Below are 19,574 nucleotides of genomic sequence, written 5' to 3' on the forward strand. Positions count from 1 at the left end.
TAAGCTGAGATCTGTACTGCGTGAACTTAACCCTGGTCTTTTCTTTATGTACAGGCAGCTGTTTTCCACGTCATCCCAAGCTTTCCTGCAGAGCCGGCGAGTGCACAGCTTTTTTCAGGCCGTACCGCCAGACCCCCTGCACAGCCTCAGTAAGCACCTCTCCTCTCCTCTCCAGAAGCCAGCTGTTTTCTTGTTCAGAGTCCTTGCTTCATTGTGCCGCCCCGGGTGGGCTTGCCGTCATCGTCCCAGTCAGGGAAGAGTGGCATTCGATGGAGAACATCTGTAGTCTCCTGTGACATTCACACCGCAGTTTTTTTGTTTTGTTTTTTTTTTTTTAAAAGATTTTATTTATTTATTCGACAGAGATAGAGACAGCCAGCGAGAGAGGGAACACAAGCAGGGGGAGTGGGAGAGGAAGAAGCAGGCTCATAGCGGAGGAGCCTGATGTGGGGCTCGATCCCATAATGCCAGGATCACGCCCTGAGCCGAAGGCAGGAGCTTAACCACTGTGCCACCCAGGAGCCCCCACACCACAGTTTTAAAGAAAACACTATGTGAAAGCTAACGTCACAAAACCGACCGATTGCCAGGGAGAGGCCAGCTGTCTCCGACTCGTGGACATACTGGGGCCTCAGGGGCCTTGTCACCCTTGGCTCACAGGTGGTACAGGTGCTACGCTGCTGAGTGCCTGGCGTGGAACCTCTTAGAATCTGCCCTTCCTCCTGGGCCCCCCTATTCCCATAATGCCCTCCTGAGCCTCCCAGGCTGGAAGCCCAGGCCTTACCCTTTCCACTTTTTCTCTTTGTATTCAGTCAGGGACAGGCCAAGCCACGTTGGATGAAGGATGTCTTCCTTTCTGCCCCTCCTCACCAGTCCCATTGTTGGCAGTGGCTTTCTTTCCTGCACACCCTGTGCAAAGCCTCGCTCGTCTCAGATTCCAGTTTCTCACTTTACTTTAACCTATCCCAGGATTACCTCAGGGATCAGTGGCTTAATCCCCTCTTCAGAACTTTATAAGTTTGGTTTGAAATTCAAGCCCGGCCATGAGCCTCCTTGTACGTTATTGCTTGTCTCTCAGGCTCTGGCTGCTCTCCGGCTTGGCATCCACCCAGTACACCTGCCATTTCCTGTCCCAGTGTCTTGGCTCGTTCTGTACCTGAACTTTTAAATGGCCTTCCTTTTGGCACAGCCTGTTAAAATCATACCTGTTTTAAGACCCAATTGAAATATCGCCTCCTGAAGATTTCCCCGTTTTCTCATTCTGTTCCTGGGGGTTGGTTTTGCCCTCATGTCACATCCTTTATCACAGTTGGCCTTGTGTGTCATTTGATGTCATCTTTCTCAGCTGCCTGTTGAAACAAATATTTTGCCAGGAACATGGATGTGTGCTTTAGGAGAACGTGCTGACTTGCAGCAGAGCCACTCTGGCAAGTGACTGTTTATTTTTTTTAATCTTTTCTTCTGCAAAGTCATAGTTTCTTGTACCTAAAGGGAAAAAAAATGCGTATTTCCTCATTTTGAGGTGGAAGAAAAAGAGGTTAAAAAAATAAGATGCTTGGATATTATAATACGGGTTAACTTGTTAAAGTTTTTCCAACAGGGCACATGCACCTTAAATATTTTAAACAAGTAGCAGTTAGAATTAATGACTTTTGATGACTAGTTAATAAGACAAGATGAACGATCCTGTGCTTAAATTTATGTCTGAACAGTGGCAGTAGCTTTTTTTTTTTTAAAGGAGAATCCTAACCATCCTAGAGCTGTATAGATTTAACAGTCAATGCTTCTGCTTGAACTGAGTTTAAGTACTTTTTAAGGAATATCATTAAATAGCATCTGTTTAATTCTAAAGAAGCATTGAAACATGGAGTTAAGCTTTAAATTCAGATTTTAACAGGCTGCCCAGGAAAACTGGCCCAAGTGAGTAGTGCATAGATAAATAATAGAAAATCATCACAGAGCTTTACAGTATTTAGAGTACGTGAGCAGCACTGAAGAAGGTAGTCGATTTCAAGATACCAGATTTCTGCGAAATTAAAATGTATTAAAAATACATGTTTTGAGATTTTGGAATATCTGGTCAGGATGACCCCGTTGTTTCACCAAAGAACACATTGTTATCAAAGTTCATTTGCACTTTTTTTAGAAAAGAATGACTGCTCTACCCTTTTCCTCCATAGGATAGAGCACAGTGTTCTATATTCTGACGGTTGAGAACACAAATTGTTAAACTCCTGAATGATTCAGTATTAAACTCTGGAATCCCACTGGTCTGTATTGTAATGGAGAAGTCATCGGGGCTTTCAGAATGTGTTTGCTGACCGGTCAGTGCTCGTCCATGAATTGCCTGTCACTGCTCGATAATAGCAGAATAGAAACTGATAATAGAGTCAGTGTAGCAGTTTGACATTGCCACACGTGATCGTGTTTTATAAAAGTAATGGTTTACAACACACTAGAGATGTGAAGGCCTCACCACACACTGATGTTTGGGAAGCGCCAATCTAGTGCGGCTGCTCCTTTGGCACACGAGCACGAGGGGCTGGCAGAGCTGAAGCACCGCTCCGGTCGTGCGGTTTCTGTGGAGAGAGCAGGCTCTGTGACCTGGGTCCCTACTCCCAGGCCAGTGTTTCGTGCACTGTCACTTTGGTTCCTTAAAGGGCCTAACTAAAGGTTCCCTTTACTGCCAACTCTCCGTTCTCCTCCTCTTGGGAGAAAAGGAATCCTTCTGTGTGTTTTCTTTTATTATATTTTTCCTAAAAAGTTAATGATATTGAATACTTCCTGCAGATAACTTACAATCCTCTCTGAAGACTTCTAAAATATTAGAACATTTAAAGGAAGACAGTTCAGAAGCTTCAAGTCAAGAAGAAGGTAAGTGTAGATTCACTGGAATAAATCCTTCCGGCTGATTTGGGCACAGGGACAGGCAAATGGACCCATGAGAACAGATTAAGGAGCCAAGAAACAGACATCTGGGAACTCAGAATGTGACCGGTGGCATTATAAATAAGAGGAAAAAGTAGACTAGTTAATAAATGATGTTGGCTGGCTTTCCAATTGAATATTATCTAATTAGATCTGTACTTAAATCATGCATAGAAATTTCAAGTGAATAACAAAATGTATGTATCATAATATGTAAATTATAAAGCTAAACTTTTAATAATCTGGGACAAGAGGCTTTCTTGACAAAACAGAGCATGACTGTAGTGGAGATCTTTCTAATCTAAATTAACTGAACATATGACCCAAAAACCAGACAATTAGAAGACATTTACAGGGTATTCACAGTTGAAGAAAGACTACATCCAGACAATAGAAATATTCTTTCAAAAAATCAGTGAGAACATCAGTCTGATTAGAAATACATACAAAAGATAAAGATAGTTCATTTAAGAAGAAACTTGAATGGCTCTTAAACACTGTTTAGCCTCACGAGTAGTCCGAAAAATGCACATTATAAAAACAATGAGCTGTCATTTCATGCTTATCAGATTGGCAAAGCATTTTCGAGTCTGACATTACCAGGGATATGAAGTAATGGGAACTCTGATGCACTGTGGATGGGAATATAAATTGGTACAACTCATTTGGACAGAAATTTGACACTGTGCAGTGAGGTTGGAAGTAATTAATTTTATGCTACTGCCCAGCAGTTCTGCTGCTATGAAGATCGTTGGCTATGTGCCCAGGGGACAGAGACTAAAGTCCTCACAGCAGCCTTGTGTGTTACAGCAGTTACCTGGGTACTACCCGGGTGCTGTAAGTCTTCATAAAAACACGCACTAGAATATTTCAACTAGTTTACCTCCGGAGGGGGAGGGAGTTGAATGGAATGGAGGAAGGCCTTCGATTGTTCCTGTGATATATTTTTGTTTCATACTAAAAAGAGGCAAATATAGCTGATCCTTGAACAACATGGAGGTTAGGGGTGCTGACCCCCACGCAGTGGAGGATCTGGGTAGAACTTGGGACTCCCCCACAATGAAGCTATTACTAGCCTGCTGTTTGACCGGAAGCCTTACGAAAAGTATTCACTATTAACACATAGTTCGGATTTTTGGTGTATTATCTACTATATTCTTACAATAAAGTAGGCTAGCAGAAAGAAAACGTTAAGAAAATCATAAGGAAGAGAAAATAGGTTTACGGTACCGTACTTATCAGGATAAAAACCCTGTTTGTGAGGGGCCCCTTGCGGTTCAGATGCAAGTTGTTCAGGACTCAGCTGAAGAGAGAGATCCGGGAGGTGGGTACCTGGGTGTTCCTTATATTACTAGAAATGCACTTTTTGAATGTTTGAGACACTTCAGTTTTTTAATGGTTAAAATAAGAGCTTGAACTGGAAGGTTGCCGTTTTGCAGTGGCGTGTCACCGTGAACTTCCATAGTTTTGGACAAAACCGATTTGCTCTTAGGTGGACCGCATTTGAGAGGATATTTAAGGACATTCAGTAGTTTAGTGTGTCTTTGAAAAACTGCCTCTTTAAGGAATTTTCTTTGGAAAGTGTTTAGAAGTGTTCTGCACCGTCCGTTGAGGTTGTTATAGTCACATAAGTTGGTGACATCATCCTTTTGGATTTTTGCAGAAGCATTTGGTATAAATAATATAATAAACTGTTTTTTCCTCTATTCTAGACGTGTTACAGCACACCATAATCCACAAGAAACATACCGGGAAAAGTCCCCTCGTGAAGTACGTATCTAATTTCTAAAGAGTAAATGTCTTTGTGCGTTTTTAATTCACTGGCTCACATTTACTTGAACTACTGATACATTTGGCTGTAATCTGCCATTTTACTATTGGCTTGTTATTTGTCCCACCTTTTCTGCGTTACCTTCTTTTTCTCTCCTTTCTGCTTTAGGGTGGCTCTTACTGTTTTTCTCTTCTCTTAACCTTGATTGTTCGTATTTTTTTCAGTTCTCCTGGTGGTCACCCTGGGGATTGTAGTCTACGTCTGATAGGAATTGCGCTTGTACCACTTCCCCTGTGAGGACCTTTAATCACTGTCACTTCCCTTTCCTCCTCCCCCATATGAACTGTAAATGTTGTGTATTGTTTTTCTGCCTGTATTTTAGAGCTCATGAAACCCTTCTTCTCTTGTCACCATCCTGGTGCCCTTCATTCTTGCCTGCATGTTTTCACATCCGTCTGTGATTGTTTTCCTTCTCGCTCCAGAACACCGGAGTATTTCCTACGTCCTGTCTGCCAGTGATGCATTCGCTTTGTTTTCACCTGAAAAAAAATGTTTATTTTGCCCGAATTTTTGCTGGATACGGGATCCTAGGTTGGCAGTTACTTTCTGTGCGCGCTTTGAAACTCGGGTTTTACTGTCTTGCAGTTGAATGTCTTTGGTCACTCGCATTATATCCCCTCAGCCCAGCTCTGGTTCCCCTCGTTGTCTCCCGTCCCACCTGAGCTGTAAGACTGGCTGTCTTCTGCCTCGGGGTGCTTGCTGATTCTGAGGACTCTCGAGTTGGCTCTCAAACAACACATCCAGAAATGCAAGTTAATTTGTCACCGGGGGTCAATGCTCAACTGATGGGGTGCTCAGCTTCCTGTCCTTTGGATAAATAATTCTGGGAGGTCCCAGCCACTTTGAGCCCTGCTGCTTCTGTTGGTGACCTCATTAATGGACCCTCACATTGGTTTTTCCTCCTTCCTATTTCCTTCTTTGTACTCCTCGATCCTGCTTCCTGGGGTCACCTCCCCTATCAACCACGCCTTTCCAGATCCTGCTTTTCTAGGGGGACTAAAAAAGATAGCTGGCATTCATTGCTTCAGTCTTCTTGTTGCCCTTTGGGGAAGATGGTGCGCTTTTCTGATTGCTTTTTAAGATTTTCTCATTATTTGATTTTTAGCACTTCACCTAGGATATGTTTGTAGCTATCATTGAATGAATTCTACTTCTCAAGTCTGAAGCCTGATACCTTTTGGGTTTAGAGAAGTCCAAGCCATGATCTCTTCAGATATTGCTTCTGCCTGATTCCCTTGTTTTTTTTCTTCTGAGACCTGGACGACTTTGGATGTTAGACTTCTCAACGTGCCCCGCGCATCTTGTCAACTTTTCCGTGTTCTCCGTGTTTTCTTCCTCTCGGCACTCCAGTCTAGTTTCTTCTGACTGAAGTTCCTCCTCACAGACTTTGTTCATTTGTTTCCATCCATTGAGTTCTTACTTTCAGTTTCTTTTACAGTTCCAGAGTTGAAATTTGGTTCTTTTTTATATTTTCCAGGACTCTTGCAAAATGTCTCATCGTCTTATAGTTAATGACATATTAAGCACTGTTATTTTAAAGGCCCTGTCCGGTACTTTCCTTCTCTGGATTCTTTTTGAGTCTGTTTCTGTTATGTTTCTTTTGGTTCTCAGTTGCATCATCCTGTCCTTTAACACGCCTTAAATATACGTAACTCTTAGTCAGTGATCCTCGCAGGATTGGGGCTACACACCAGCCTTGGGTGGTACAGGATGACCGAAGCATAGAGTCTGAAGACAATGTGCATTTGTTGTCTTAGAGATAGGTATTAATTCTTAGATCAGATAGCTGTGTAATAGTTTATTCTCATAGTATACTTTTTCCCTCCCTTAGAGGTATCACTAGGCATTGTGTAAAACAAAATAACATACTGAAGAAAGGGTCATTATAGCTTCTTCATGCTATGATATAGTAGATTCCATTACTGAGGGTAGATTTTCATACTTCTGTAAACTTTTCTGATAGCACTATTGGTACAAGTTGTTCTCCATTGGATGGGCTCACCATGCAATATTCCGAACAGAATGGAGTCGTGGATTGGAGGAAGCAAAGCTGTACCACCATTCAGCACCCAGAGCACTGTGTGGCCTTAGCTGACCAGGTATTGGATGGTTTTGTTTCTGTCTTTGTGCACTGCTGCTCTGTGAGAGTCGAGTCCTCTGTGCATTATTATTATGTCAAATAGTGTAAGTGCTGGACTTTAAATTTAACTGGAATATAAAGTCTAAGCTCTTCTGAGACCTGAAAGAATACCTTGGATTGCCTTTATTGCTCAAAAATTGAGTACATTTCGATACAAATCCTTTAATGTTTATTCTAACTAGGGATACATTAAATTGTTTTGGCAAATTTTTTTGCTTTTGAAAGAATTAATCACAGTTCAATCGTTGTCTTGCGGTTGGTGATGTGAATTTGGAAACCGAGCTTCCCTCCTGAATAGTTGGGGCACTTTCCCCACACTCAATATATTTAGGAAATACCTGCTTTCTTAGGAGTTGGTGTAGTCAAAGCACAGAATGCTCTCCAGTGTGTCCGTGTAGGTACGTAGCACCAGGGACATGGGATGCAGCTCTGGAGAGTGCCACATTCTTTCTAGAAAATAGATTGCTTAACCTGATTTTTATTTCTGGCGCACGCTCAGATCCAAATGTTAACCTTTACTGGAATGCGTTTTTACAAGCTAAAGCATTGAAGCATATTTTGAGAAATTGTATGTTACCTTAGTCTTACTTAATGGCCTATTTTCAGAGTCCATTTGATTATACCTTTTCTCTCCCTACTTCAGTGCCTACACCTTCTCTTCTTAAAGGTGACAAAACTGTTTTGAAGTTTTAACAACCTGAACTTTAAGAGAATACTGTCGAAGGTGTAGCAAATACCAGTTACTTACTTGACTGTGTTTTATTTTGTGGTCAGAAGAAAGAGTACAGGTCCATTTTCAAAGCAAAAATATAAAATAGGTATTTTTCTTAGATTAATATTAAGTATTAGAGAATGTGAAGATTTTAGTGATGCAGGTAGGTATCTTCAGGAAATAGGTTAGAAATCAGAATTTATTACAATATACAATTGGGAATATGTCATTTTAATGTTTGATCTCAGAATAGAAGGATAACTACACAGTATGGTTTAGTTTTAGTCTGTTTGATTTCTTTTTATTCTTTCCATTAGCATTCAACTGAGAAACGAGGCTTATCATCAATAAATAAGAAGAAAGGAAAGCCACAAATAGAAAAGTAGGTTCAATGCAATGTTTCCAGTAACAAGTTGGTAAGAAAGGCAACAAGTGGGATCTGACTTTGGGCATGTGTAGTTGGCATCATACAAAGAGTATTTTTCTACTAGTTTTCCTCCTATTTTTACTTCAAGGCTTAATTTTTTTTAATTCAAAATTATCAGCAAATGCAAATGATTGAAATAAAGCTATTGCCAAATCTGTTCAGTTCGTGGAGGGTTGCAGAACTCTCAGAACTGGACACTACAGGGTGAATCTTGGATTTAGATGATAACTTACTAAAATTTTAATATTAAAAAAATTGGAGGAAATTTTAATTTTTTTTAAGATTGATTTATCAGAGAGAGAGAAAGCACAATCGGGGGAGCGGCAGGCAGAGGGAGAAGCAGGCTCCCCACTGAGCAGGGAGCCCGATGCGGGACTCGATCCCAGGACCCTGGGATCATGACCTGAGCTGAAAGGCAGATGCTTAACCGACTGAGCCACCCAGACGTTCTGAGGGGAATTTTAGTAATACTACTACTGTGTTCTCTAGAGAGCCTTATAAAACATGTCTGTAACATGTATACTTTGGGTTTAGGGAGAAAATGAAGAAAACTGACAACAGATTGAATAGTAGAATAAATGGTATTAGACTCTCCACTTCTCAACATGCCCATGGTGGTTCTGTGAAAGGTAAGAAAGTTTGTTTTTCTTTTAAATACCCATTACCTAAATATATTTAGCATAGTACCTGTTATAGTAGGTATTGAACTATTGCATCAGATCCTGATACTGTGCTTTGATCCTACACTGATGGGAATAGCAGTTTCTGAATTAAACCATTCTGAAGTGTTAATGGCGTTAACTGAGGAAGCAGCATTCAGCGGTGGTTGCCACAGTTCTGCTTACCCACCTTCTCCTTCCTCTGGTAGCAACCGGCTCCTTACTTGTTTGCTTCGCAAGCCAGTCCCTACTCCAGAGCAGAGGTCCGGGGACCTGGAAGATCTTTTCTACCCTTGTGGAAGCCTGTCCTTGTTCTTGCGTAAAGTCATTTTTTAGAATCTTGTTGACATTTTCATGTGTTAGTGACCATCCTTTGTGGGGTTTTATGGAGCTTTAGGGGAACGCACTCAGATTTTTATTGCACTAGATTTGTACAGTTTCCATTTACCCACTTTTATTTTAAGGTCTCTTTACTTTTTGGTTTTGTATTCATTTGAGAAATGTCCTTTCTGCTGGTTCATTGATAACTTTTCAGTGTCATGTTTATTAATAGGAAAGATAAAAGAGAATAAAAGCCCATAGTTTGGTAGGAGAATGTTTTTTCTTCATGTGTGTACCTAACACATTTGTTGACTGACCTCACAAATTAAGGGTTTTTTAAATTTAAATTTTTTTCAAATATTAGCACACTCAGTTGGGATACAACATGAATAACCAGAATATATATTTTTAATGGAGTGTGCTTTTAAACCAGGTATTTATTCAGAGACACTGAATGTTGATACAGGAAATATGGTTACATTTTGATTCTGAAATCATCTGGCCAACTCACTGAATTAACTAACTGAACTGTCTTTGGGGAAAAAAATGACATGGAAAAAAAAAACCCCCACGTCGTTGATGAGTTTATTATAACACTTAACTGTCTTTGAGGTTTCCTGTGGTGGTGGCAGCTAAAAGGAGGAGGAAAAGCTAAAATAAGAACGACGAAAGGTCCCTGCCAGTGGATGGTTGGAAATTACTTCCGGCACATTTCCCTGTCTCTGGTCTTCCTCCCTCCAGCTCATTTTCTGCACTCCCCACGTTTGTCTCCTAGATCACTTACTAAATTGGGTCATTTCCTATCGAAATTTCTGTCAAATGTGTCCCATACCCTCAGAAGATGGCTCTGTCTCTTGTCTCTCACATAAGTTGGGAACTGCTGCTTCCCGCAGAGGTGCACAAATCGTCTTTCCTCGTTAGCTTCTTATCTGCAGAGAAGTTCTGTGGACTTTGATCTCAGACACATGTGGGTTTGCTATTGGACTCCCCCAGTTCTGAAAATGAGTGGCCTCTCCGAAGCCTTATTTTTCTCATTTATAAAACAGGCATAATAACCTCCTTCCCTAGATTGTAAGAATTAAATATGGTTGCATCTGAAAAGCGTCTCACCATTACTGAGCACATCGGTGCTCAATAATTTAGTTCCTTTTCCCTATTCTAAGGTAGAAGAAAACATACACCGTATAGGTTATTAAGGAACCTTTCAAATAACATCCCAAACTCCCAATTCCTTTGGCTCTTTATTTTCCAATATTCAGAAAATACAGCCTCAGGATGATAAGCCTTAATTCTGTGTCATGAAGTGTGACTACATAAAATCTATAACTTTGCATTGATGCCATATGTAGTTCAGATGTTTGCTGACTCCAATTTAAAAAAAACAAAAAACACCCTGTATTTATTAATGTCCCTTTGAAACATGAGGGTATAAAGAAGGAATTACCTGTAAGCATTCAGTAAACTCCAGGTATATTTAAGATTTTTTTCTTTATGGAACAAATTCTGCATGTCATAAAGTGTAGAGACCGTATTGGGGTTGAAAATATGAGAGCCTTCTGATTGGTCTGCATCTTTAAATAACCAAGAGAAGTATTACTCATTTTTAAGCTTAAAATTTAACTTCCATTTTGAGTAATAGTACAAATTATATAGTTCCATATTCTAAAGATAACAAAAGGGAGCAAAGTTAAGTCCCTCACTGCCTCCCTTCATGTTGTGTTCTCCCAAGAATTTGTCATCTATATTCTTTGCAGTGTATTTGCTTTTAAAACCTCCCACTTTAAATCTCTCCACTAGAAGGTTGCCTGCTTGACTTTGTCTGCGCTATTGAGAACTTTGTCCCACTGTATTGCCTGTGTTTCTTCCACCCCATTCTTCTGTTGTGGATTGTGGCATCAAGAAGTTGGGGGGGGGGCCATGAGATAGTTGACCTCTCAGTCATTCTTTTAAGAGATTTCAGAAACTTAAGAATCTCCAGCTTCCTTTAATAACCCATTGTGGCTCTGTCATCTGAGGGGCCTGTGTGCTGCTTTGGTCCGCCATAACTTCTGTTCGTTCATACATACGGATAACCAGGCTTTTTATTGTTAGAATTGCGGCTAGAATAGTATATGGTAAGTTTTTGGGTTTTGTCTTCTTTTTTTTTTTTTAAAAGATTTTATTTATTTATTTGACAGAGATAGAGACAGCCAGCGAGAGAGGGAACACAAGCCAGGGGGAGTGGGAGAGGAAGAAGCAGGCTCATAGCGGAGGAGCCTGATGTGGGGCTCGATCCCAGAACGCCGGGATCATGCCGTGAGCCGAAGGCAGACGATAAACGACTGCGCCACTCAGGCGCCCCTGGGTTTTGTCTTCTTAATAACATGCATAACCTTTTACCCTTTGACACATAACAAATAAAAAAGTGTATATGCTTCTGTGTAAAGGGACAGCGGGTCCAACATCCTTCGGCATAATGGTTTCACCCTCCCCGTCCATACCTCCTGACTCCAGACGATCACATGATTCTTGATGAGGAAAATTCCAGAGACTCTGCACCTTCTGAATCATCAAAGAGAGAATTATGTTTAGTGTAGATTTAGATTTATATATTTAGTTCCTTGAAAACTGCAAATTATTGTATTTGACAATTTGGTGATTAGAATATTCACTAGCCATATAATCTAGAGTAAATCATTCTATAAATTGGCATTTGGAGAAATAGCTACTCTTTTTTTTTTTTTTTCCCACCAGTCTATTCCAAAACTTACTCTTTGAAGTTTCAAAGACTCCACCTGGAGTTTCACTGTCTGAGTTTTAGTGAGCAAATCTCAGTTCACCCTGTGCCAGTGGCTCCGTTTGAGCCCATCATTTCTGGTTTGATATACTATCATTGAATCTTCGATTCCCTTAGTAGAACTGTTCATTTTGTTCATTTTGCTGGTTGAAATATTAATATGCACAATTTCCATATGTGGCACAGTTCTATAGGTTTTATTTTCATTAGTCTAGTTTAATGCCAGGCTGTTTGGCCAACTGTGGCACATTAGACCGTCTTCAGATCACCGTTAGTGTTGGCTAGCATCCCTTTCCTCAGTCCTGTTGTGACTGGTAATGCAGAATGTATTACTGTGAATCGGTACATTCCAGATTACTTTTCTGTAAAATAATTACTTGCCCAAGTAACTGCTCTGCCACTTTTCTTACAGTCTCATGAGATTTTGTGCAGTTTTCCTTTGGTAGTTTCGCATTTTATTACCCAGAGGGAATTAGCAACATCTGCATTCTTCATGACTTTATTCTTTACTATCTATTCACCATTGCAGTGGTTGGGCTAGGCTGGGTTATCCTTAACAGCACTAACACTGTTACAAATTTCATACCTTCAAAGGACACAGATTAGTCAGCTAACTTGTTCATTACACAAACCATATCTTTTTTCTAACCCATATTTTGTCCAAGCAATTACCTTTTATTGCTTCTACCAGGTTGCCATAGAAATGGTTCACTCATCTATATAATTCTAAAATGCCTCCAGAATTCCTTATATGGGGATTTATATACCAAACATGTGTTGAATGCTTGCTGTGAGGCAGAAGCTATGTTAGCTACTGGGTTTACAGAAATGAATAGAACAGTTATCTAAGTTTGGGCCAGTGCAGGAATGTCTAGTACTAGGTATACTAATCTTTTCTCTGTGCCCAAAATAGATATGGCTAATTGATCATGACAGGTTCTGTACTACACCCCCTACCCCACCTCGACGTGGGCTCAACTTCTGGGCAGAACTCAAGGGGCTACTCAGTCTACTGGATGGGATGCATTTGACTCTTTTTAAATACTCAGGCGTAGTGAGTTAACCGAATAAGCATTTTTGGCAATCCGTTCTATTCTTGAGTTCTATTAAAGAATGAATTTTCCAGTAAGTTCTGAGGAGTTAAAATATCTAGACTTAGAAGATGGCTACTTGTGCCATTATTGAGCAGACCCTACAAAGAACCTTAACTCTGATTTTTTTAAACTCAGTAAGATTGACTTGTTCCTCTGCCTTTATTTTAAGAATGTATTTGTTATTCAGTTATTTTCAATTAAAATTGTGTTTTAATAATGAACTTTTACCTAGGTCAAGGACCGTGTTTTTAGGTGTTTATAGAAAAACTGAAAGAAAAAAGTTTTTACAGCTGTAACTAATTCTAATGGTTCAATTCAGAAATTAATTTAACTACTTAACATGATTTTTAAAAAATAGAATTGTTATTTTTAGATGTGAATTTGGACATTGGTTCTGGACATGACACATGTGGAGAAACCTCTTCAGAGAGTTACAGTTCTCCTTCTAGCCCACGACATGATGGAAGAGAAAGCTTTGAAAGTGAAGAAGAAAAAGACAGAGGTTTGCTCTCTGGAAGGGATCTGGGGGTGGTGGAGGAAAATGTGTGTTGTCTCTTAAAATCAGTCAGACACAAGTAATTTTATGTTCCTATAAATGTCATTATTGATTTTAAATTTAACTGATATAAAAGGTGTCTTATAGACCACTGACTTGGCAGTTCCTAGCAATGTTGATTTTTTAAAGCTTTATTTCCCTGCATGTGAAATTAAGTAGAAAGAAAACAGTCATAATAAAAAAGAGTTCACTGTAGAAAAATTAAAAATGTGTGTGTTGCTAGAGGTACATATTTATAATATACATTTCTTCCTGATGGATTGATCCTTTTATCATAAAATGTCCTTTTTTTTGCCTCTAGTAACAATTTTTGTCTTAAAGTCTATTTTATCTGAGAATAATATAGCACTCTAGCTCTCTTGGGTATTATTTGCAGGGTACTTCTTTTTTGTCCTTTTACTTTAAGCCAGTTCGTGTCTTTGAATCTAAAGTGTGTCCCTTATAGACAGCAGGTACTTGGATTATAGCTTTTTAGCCATTCTGCCCATTTCTGCCATTTGAGTGGAATATTTAATCCATTTAATTTTATTGTAATTACTGATAAGGTAGGATTTACATCTGCCATTTTGCTATTTGTTTTCTGTATGTATTAGGTCCTCAGTTCCTCCTTAAACAGAAGCTTAGAGTCAGCCAAAAGTAATAGTGTAGGGCTTTCTCAGGTCTTTCCTGGGCTTACATACAGCCCTAGACATGAGCATGGCCTTCTAGATTTTCAGGAATATGTGAAAGCTTTTCAAAGCTCCCTGTGGACATCTCATTCTTTGGTTTTTTTTTTCTTTTAAGTTTTTTGGTCAACCCCTCGTTAGCCCCAGCTGGTAATGCTGCCTGAGGCAGCCAAGTTGTTAAACATTTGCTGCTGATTGTGACAAATGCCCTGTGGGTAAGCAGCTGTTAACACAGAGTGAGCTGTAACTGCTACACCAGTAGTGACAGGTTCTTTGAGGATGGGGCTTTTAGATAGCTCCAAACCCACGCTTTTTCTAGTGGCTGCTTGCTAGTTTATATAGCTACTGTAGCTGCAGAACTTTTCATTTATAAAGCTACTTCTGAGCTGGAGAAAGTACACAGGCATTAGGGCAAGGTAAAATGCCATAGTGCTCACTATTCTTAAGAGATACCATGGCTTTTCTGGAGTAAATCACTCCTCAGATCACTGTAAGCCTTTAGTTAATTTCTAGAGTTCTGAAAAAGCCGATTTTGGCAGTTTTTGCCAGGATTCTTATTCCTTTTACACAGGAGTGGAGTGTCAGAGATCCTTACCCTACCGTTCTGGAAATGAGATCTCAAAAATATATGTTGAATGAGGATATCATTCTTTACACATGATAAAGACATCTTATTTATAAACATCTGATTAGGAACATTTTGGTTATAAGGTGTACCCATGCTAGTGGGAAGTATTAGAGGATTTCTCTTGGGCCATGAAGATCTCTAGAGAGCCTTAGACCACAGCATTTCAGCCACGCGGGGCTTCTTCCTGGGCAGTGTATAGCTTTCCGAGGCCTTAGCTTCTGTGCCATGTCTTAGGGAGCTGCGGCAGGAGTGCTGCTGCATCACATACAGTGAAAGAAGATCTTTGCGGTTGTTTCGAGGCCTTATCAAATGCAGCGTGCAGTGCCCCTACCACCAGTTCTACTCCGAGGCAGTACTACTTCTGATCTGCAGTTTCCTCATGAAAAAGAAAAAAAATGGAAATAACTGCCCAGAGCTCTTATGAAAGTTAAATGAGAGCATTTTTATGCCTTATTCAGAATACACCAGCTTTCAGTGTCATTCCACATGCTCTGCTTGATTCTGTAGGAGGTGCCAATAATCTGGGGCCTCTGGAGCTAACTGCACATTTGGCCTCTTGGTCAGAATTGTGGAGAGTACATCTGTGCACTTGGGTTACTTCGCAGCCTCCCTTTCCTGTCGTCAGCGTGAGTTGGCGGCCTAGATGGAGGAACTTGCCCTTTGTCGGAGAGGCTCAGTTTTCAAGTGACTAAATTGAACCTTTCCTAAATGAAGAATCATTTGGAATATCTAAAACCAGCAGGGGGAGAATATCCACTGTGGGATAAAGCTTTAATCATTTTTAGAATTTTGAGTGCATGAAATGGTTGCTTTAAAAAGCATGTGACTTTGTTGTTCTGTTGCTCATAATGGGGTTTTGTTTTGAGACTTCATACTTTTGAAAGCCAATGCAAAAAAAGGGAGAGACCATTTCTGATTAGCTAGATGAGTCCTTGCAGTGCTCGGGAAGCCATTTGGGATCATTTAAACTCATGCGGCCATTTGCTATGACTTAAGATTTAAAGAAAGCCCAGTTCATAGAGAAATGTAGTTAACCGCCTGAAAAATGATCTGTCTTCTTTGGACTTAAATGTTTGTCTTTAACTGTGTATTCCTATGATGGTTACAGTTACAGATAAAATGCCTTGAATAAGTTACTAATTTTTGGATACGTTTTGTTTTGAAATGGTTAGCAAGAAACACCTCAGTTATTAAGGGAAGTTTATGCTAGAACCACTTACTCATAAATTGAAACTCTTCTTCCTAAATTATAATAATTGAATTAATAACACTGTTGACATCCTGTGTCATTAAGCAGGTTCTGTTTAACCTGTCTTGAGGAAGACTATCAGTATGATTTGTTTTAGTATTGTTACAAAAGTTTTTAACATCTTCGCTGAGTATAGTATAGCTAGTTGTTACCTTAATACAGGTAAACATTAAGTACGTGGTACAGTTCTACTTGTATTTATGAGCAAAAAAACATGTTAAAATAGGCAGTACATTTAATTGCATGGTTTCTCTATGTATTATTGCAGTATTTGGGTTTATGATACCTACATATTGTGAACTAGACTTTCTCTTTTGCCCTCTTCATACCAGAAGTCAGGACACCCAGAGGAAGTCTAGATTGAAGCTATTTTTGTATATAAGCGTAAGAGTGATTGTAGCAATAATGCCATATGAAGTATAATTTTGGATTTGCCGCTTTGCTGTTTTGCCATGGGAGAAATGGCAGCGTGCTTGCATTTGCCTTGCTGCTTGTGTTCTAACACCATTTGTTTTAAGACTATAATAGCTTTAAATGTTCTTTTCCCCACTGAAATATGTAAAAGTACGAATATTTATTCCATTCTCTTCCGTTCCCTACCTCTAGATATTTGGGTGAAGGGTAGTCTTGTGATTGAGCTCCTTTAAATTGTATCATGTGTGTGAGACCCATGTGAAGACCTTGGGTTTGGCAGTGCAGAATACAAATCAAGTGAATGGCCTAAAATTTATTAAGGTTAAAAAGATCCAATCCTTTTCTCAGTAAAGGCAATATTAAATAAATCTCAGTATTTATATTGTGCTTCATTCAGTCTCCAGTTAACCTTTTGTTGCTTATCTCTCCATGGATTTTTTTTTAATTAAAGACTTAATTTTTTTAGAGCAGTTTTAGGTTTACAATAAAATGAAGAGGAAGGTACTACAGAGATTTCCCCTGTACTTCTGCTGCCACGTAGACAGCCTGCCTTGTGATCAGTAGCACTCTCTGGAGTGGTACACTTTTTACCAAGCCTGAACATCCATTCACACGTTATCACCCCCAGCGCCCATAGTTCATTCTTGGTTGTTATACCCTCAGTGGCTTTGGACAAATGTATAATGACTCGTATTTACCATTATAATATCATACAGATCATTGTCACTGCCCTCAAAGTTCCTTGTGCTCTGTCTCTTCATCTCTGCTGTCAACTCCCCACCCCTGGCCACCACTGGTCTTTTTATTGCCACCATAGTTTTGCCTTTTCCAGAATCTCCATATTTTTTAAACAAAGTCCATAGAAAGCCAAAAATTAAATGAAAGTCAGCTTGGCGGTCAGGAAATGGAGGGACACATCTCTTCCAATTCTAAACTTCAGAGTTCATTTTAGATACACTTAAAATTTGGGGTGCCTGGGTGGCTCAGTCGGTTATGCATCTGACTCTTGATCTCAGCTCAGGTGTTGATCTCAGGGTCGTGAGTTCAAGCCCCACATTGGGCTTTACACTGGGCATAGAACCTACTTAAAAAAAAAAAAGTAAAATAAAAAAAAATAGATATTTATTTCTAGCAAGAGATGGGAGGGATGCATGCTTTAACATCTATTTATATGTTTCCCTTAGACACAGACAGCAATTCTGAGGATTCTGGGAATCCGTCAACAACAAGGTTTACAGGCTATGGTTCTGTCAACCAGACCGTCACTGTCAAGCCACCTGTTCAGATTGCTTCGTTAGGAAGCGACAATGGAGGCCTTTTAGAAGATCCCCTAACCGCACCCAAGTATCAGCATATTTCTTTTATGCCAACTTTACACTGTGTCATGCACAATGGTGCCCAGAAGTCTGATGTTGTTGTTCCTCCACCCAAATCTGCCGATGGCAAGACAATAGGGATGCTCGTTCCCAGTCCTGTTGCTATTTCTGCAATAAGGGAATCCACCAATTCTACCCCTGTTGGAATACTGGGGCCAACAGCTTCTACTGGAGAATCAGAAAAACACCTTGAATTACTGGCTTCCCCTTTACCTCTCCCGTCAGCGTTCCTCCCACACAGCAGCGCCCCCGCTTTACACCTCACAATCCAGAGGCTGAAGTTGCCGCCACCACAGGGGTCTTCAGAGAGTTGCCCAGTTAACATCCCACAGCAGCCCCCCGCGAGTCTGAGCATTGGATCACCAAACACTGCCTTTCTTCCTGTCCACAGCCCAGGTAGTTTTCCGGGATCTCCTGTTGCTACCACGGACCCCATCACAAAATCTGCATCCCAGGTGGTAGGACTAAATCAAATGGTGCCTCAAATTGAGGGAAACACTGGGACCGTCCCTCAGCCTACCAATGTGAAGGTAGTTCTTCCAGCAGCCGGCCTGTCAGCCGCCCAGCCACCAGCTTCCTACACCCTCCCAGGCTCCCCCCTCGCCGCCAGTGTGTTGCCCAGCCAGAACTCCAGCGTGCTCAGCACTGCAGCCACGTCTGCCCAGTCGGCGGGGGCGGGCATCAGTCAGGCCCAGCCCGCCGGGCCTCCCGCGGTCCCCACCCACACCCCAGGCCCCGCCCCCAGCCCGAGCCCTGCTTTGACACACAGTACTGCACAGAGCGACAGCACGTCTTACATCAGTGCTGTGGGAAACACGAACGCTAACGGGACCGTATTGCCGCCCCAGCAGATGGGCTCGGGTCCTTGTGGTTCTTGTGGGCGCAGGTGCAGCTGTGGGACCAATGGAAACCTTCAGCTAAATAGTTACTACTATCCTAATCCGATGCCCGGACCAATGTACCGAGTCCCGTCGTTCTTTACTCTGCCATCCATCTGCAATGGCAGCTACCTCAACCAAGCACATCAGAGCAACGGAAACCAACTTCCTTTTTTTCTGCCTCAGACTCCATATGCAAATGGACTGGTGCATGACCCAGTCATGGGGAGCCAAGCCAACTACGGCATGCAACAAATGGCGGGATTTGGGAGATTCTATCCTGTCTATCCAGCACCTAATGTAGTTGCCAACACGAGCGGTTCGGGGCCCAAGAAGAACGGGAACGTGTCATGTTACAACTGTGGTGTAAGCGGACACTACGCACAGGAGTGCAAGCAGTCGTCCATGGAGGCCAGTCAACAAGGTAATCATGAGAGCTCCCAGAGGACTTGTTTTTGAGTGTGCCCGTTTCTCCCTACCTTACTGAGCACGGTGATCCTGTTGTGGCAGAAAGAGCTGGTGTGTGTTCACTTACGGATGTTGTGCTTTCGGTGACAAATCCGAAAATGCAAATGGGAAAACCTAGTGTAGACCCAGGTCACGCAGCACAAGGAAGTTGAGAGGAATTCAGTTTCTAAGGAAAGCATAAACCATTGAGGCACTTTTGAAGGAATATGGGAATTTGCGTTATATTATAATGTCAAATCTCTTGCAGCACTTTTTTTAAAGCTATAATCCTGTTTTGTAGAGTAAGCAAAATTTTTAAATACTGAAAAAAATAGGAAGTAATGTAGTCATCTCACATGTCTGATTTTTAGTTTCTCTTTAGCATATCGATGCATAGCCAGCTGGCCTCATGCACATTTCCTCATGCTTCCCCTTTCCCTCCCAGCAGATGCTTAAAAAAAAAAAAATGCTAC

At 40.9% G+C, this 19,574-nt stretch overlaps 1 protein-coding gene across 1 annotated transcript in view; it reads left to right on the plus strand.

The window, feature by feature from the left end:
* ZCCHC2 (zinc finger CCHC-type containing 2) overlaps positions 1–19,574 on the plus strand; it is a 58,916-nt gene that overhangs the window by 36,791 nt on the left and 2,551 nt on the right. Inside the window, exons 6-14 of the mRNA XM_034642743.1 lie at positions 55–149; positions 1,374–1,427; positions 2,791–2,874; positions 4,641–4,698; positions 6,723–6,858; positions 7,929–7,993; positions 8,573–8,667; positions 13,262–13,390; positions 17,585–19,078. Of these exons, the coding sequence (XP_034498634.1) occupies positions 55–149; positions 1,374–1,427; positions 2,791–2,874; positions 4,641–4,698; positions 6,723–6,858; positions 7,929–7,993; positions 8,573–8,667; positions 13,262–13,390; positions 17,585–19,078 (2,210 nt within the window). The remainder of the gene's footprint in view (positions 1–54; positions 150–1,373; positions 1,428–2,790; positions 2,875–4,640; positions 4,699–6,722; positions 6,859–7,928; positions 7,994–8,572; positions 8,668–13,261; positions 13,391–17,584; positions 19,079–19,574) is intronic.

The sequence above is a fragment of the Ailuropoda melanoleuca genome, chromosome 14, assembly GCF_002007445.2.
Source record: "Ailuropoda melanoleuca isolate Jingjing chromosome 14, ASM200744v2, whole genome shotgun sequence".
Classification (NCBI taxonomy): Eukaryota; Metazoa; Chordata; class Mammalia; order Carnivora; family Ursidae; genus Ailuropoda; species Ailuropoda melanoleuca.